At 46.5% G+C, this 3144-nt stretch overlaps 1 protein-coding gene and 1 non-coding gene across 2 annotated transcripts; one reads left to right on the forward strand and one right to left on the reverse strand.

Moving 5' to 3' along the window:
• Window positions 1-280: 280 nt before the first annotated feature.
• Window positions 281-387, reverse strand: LOC125581139. The gene has a single exon (XR_007318850.1). It is a non-coding gene; the product is annotated as a small nucleolar RNA R71 (small nucleolar RNA).
• Window positions 388-1546: 1159 nt separating this feature from the next.
• LOC125579861 lies at window positions 1547-1993 on the forward strand. The gene has a single exon (XM_048743745.1). It carries the CDS (start codon window positions 1547-1549, stop codon window positions 1991-1993), a length of 447 nt encoding a protein of 148 aa, XP_048599702.1.
• The last annotated feature ends 1151 nt before the right edge of the window (window positions 1994-3144 follow it).

A 3144-nucleotide genomic window follows, 5' to 3' on the forward strand; every position in this document is an offset into this window, starting at 1 on the left:
TGAGATCAAACCAGCACTGATAAGTCTGGTACAGAAGAGCACGTTCAGCGGTCTCACTACTGATATCCCGATGGACCACATCGAATCCTTTGAGAGAATCTGCAATTTCTCTCGATCTAATGGAGTGCCACCCGACTATGTGAAATGCACACTGGTCCCATTCTCTCTTGAGGGGAAAGCTTCTCGCTGGCTCCAATCTTTACTGACTGGTTCTCTCACTACATGGGATCAGGTCCGATCAGCATTCCTGAGCCACTTCTATACGAAGTCTAAAACCGCGGCTCTACGGCATAGGATCTCCAATTTCAAGCAGGAATCTGATGAGCCTTTTCATGAGGCCTGGGAGAGATATAAGGAATTACAGAGAGAGTGCCCGCACCATGGGTTTGACGATGACTATATATTGGAAGTGTTCTATGATGGAGTGAGCTACGAGTTTCGGAACACCCTAGATTCTTCGAGTAATGGGGATTTCATGACTCAGACCACGCCTGGCGCATTCGCCCTCACTGAGAACATGGCTTCAAGTTCACTCAACAAGAACAAGGAGCACGATCGCTGCAAAAGTGTGAACAGTATAGATGATCTCGCGGCAAAGGTGGGCCAACCGCTAAAGGGAAACCAGAGCCAAGTTTTCATAATGGAGGACACAACTCCCGAGAAGAGTGCATGCGACAAAGCTTTTGAAGCTGAACTAGCAGGAGATGATCAGCAGGAAGTGAGCTACGTAAATGGGCAAGGGTGGCAGCTAAAGAACTACCACCCAAACCCTAACGTAAGGAACAATCCACAGCTTTTCTGGACTAAGCAGGACAAACCAGTTGATCCGGCACAGAGCAACCAAGGTCAGTATGCGGGGTATCAGAATAACTACCAACCCCGAACCTATGTTCTAAGCCAACCACAGAACAATCAACCTCAGATGCAGAACCACCAGAACACTTAGCCTGCTACTTCCGCCCCTGTCGCTGTTCCGCAAGATGAAACAAAAACTAAATTGCAGCAGCTACTCCAAGGACAACAACTACAAGGGAAGGCTCTAAACCAGGTCACCACCGAGATCAATACCAGAAGGAACCATATGTTCAGCGATTTGAGCACCAAATACGAAAATGTTGCAAGCCATATGAGACAAATGGACATTCAAATTGCTCAGACTGCCGAGAGTGTCAAGAGGCAACAAGGTACTCTACCTGGAAAAACTGGTAAAAACCCTAAGGAGTGCAACACGGTTGAGTTGAGGAGTGGAAAGCAATTGTCGGAGCAGGTTAAGAAAAGGTTTACTGCGGCTGAGAAAGGGAAGCAGAAAGAGTTGGAACAACCCACTGAGACCCCGGTAGCTGCTGAAAAGGAACCAACAGAGAGGATCAATCAACCAGATCCAGAACGACTAACTGAGGTCGTTCGCCCTATTCCAGAGCATGTTCCTGCTCGCGAATTTACCCCTAAAGTTCCTTACCCTGTTCCAGCAAAGGTTACTCGCAAGGACCGAGAAGAGATGAAGTGTAGGAAGATGCAGGAAGACCTAACCGTCTGACTTCCCTTGATGGATGCGATCCAGATGATGCCCTCTATGCGCAGCTTTATGAAAGGATTGATCTCAGGAAAAATATCAGAGGAGAACGAATTCATGACAGTCTCTAAGGAGTGCAGTGCAGTCCTTCAAAACAGGCAGATTAAGAAGTGCGGAGACCCTGGCAAGTTCGTTCTCTCTATCCAGATTGGGAAGACAGTTTTCTCATGTTCCTTGGTTGATCTGGGATCCAGCGTAAACCTCATGCCCTACTCTGTAGCACGACGTCTGGGATACACGCATTTCAAACTGACAAGGATGTCCTTGGTATTCGCGGATAGATCAGTTAAGTCCCTTGTTGGCATTCTAGAGGATCTTCAAGTACGAGTCGGGAACACTTTTGTCCCAGCAGACTTCGTAGTTCTAGAACTGGAAGAAGAATCCAAAGATCCTCTTATCTTAGGAAGTCCGTTTCTTTGAACTGTTGGAGCAATCATTGACGTGCGACAAGGGAAGATTGATCTCCCTCTGGGAGACATAGTCATGCAGTTTGAGATGGATGAGCTGCTGAAGAAGCCGATGCTGGATGGACAGACATTAGAAGTGGATGAAGGGATTGATCCGTTACAACCTAGCGAAGGGATGATTGAGGAGATTCTTAAGGAAGATCCCCTCGAGATCGCACTTGTAAGAGCTGAGGCCGAGCAGAGTGTCGAAAACATTGACGCAGATGGGTATGCTAAGATGATGGACTCCGCAAGGAGTATGGGAAGAATGGCGGCGAGTCTAAGTCTGGGGGAAGAGAGCAGCAAAGACGAGAACACTCCAACTGGAGCAACCTCTTCACGGAACTCACCTGTTCCGCCGAACCTACCTGATGACCCCTGGAGCGAGCTAAGGGCTCCTGAGGTTGAGCTAAAACCCCTTCCCAAGGGGCTCATGTACGCTTTCTTAGGCCCAAATTCCACTTATCCTGTCATTGTGAACGCTGAACTCAATAATGTAGAAACTGCATTGCTCTTGTGTGAACTTAGGAAGTATCGTAAGGCAATAGGATATTCACTAGCTGACATACCTGGCATCTCAGCTGACTTATGCATGCATAGAATACACCTAGAAGACAAATCAATGACTTCTGTTGAACATCAGAGGAGGTTAAACCCGAATCTAAAAGATGTTGTTAAGAAAGAGATAATGAAACTTCTAGAAGCAGGTGTAATCTATGTCATCTCTGATAGTAAATGGGTTAGCCCTGTTCATTTAGTACCTAAGAAAGGTGGAATCACTGTTATCACAAATGAAAAAAATGAATTGATCCCTACTAGAACAGTGACAGGGCATCGTATGTGCATTGATTTCAGGAAATTAAATGCGCCCACTAGAAAGGATCACTTTCCGCTTCCTTTCATTGATCAAATGCTTGAAAGATTAGCTAACCACCCATATTACTGTTTTTTAGATGGTTATTCAGGTTGCTTTCAGATTCCCATCCACCCAGACGATCAGGAGAAGACGACGTTCACATGCCCATACGGAACATACGCGTACAGGAGAATGCCATTCGGCCTGTGCAACGCGCCATCAACATTTCAGCGCTGCGTGATGTCGATCTTTACTGACTTGATTAAAGA

Source organism: Brassica napus, chromosome C1, assembly GCF_020379485.1.
Source record: "Brassica napus cultivar Da-Ae chromosome C1, Da-Ae, whole genome shotgun sequence".
Taxonomy (NCBI): domain Eukaryota; kingdom Viridiplantae; phylum Streptophyta; class Magnoliopsida; order Brassicales; family Brassicaceae; genus Brassica; species Brassica napus.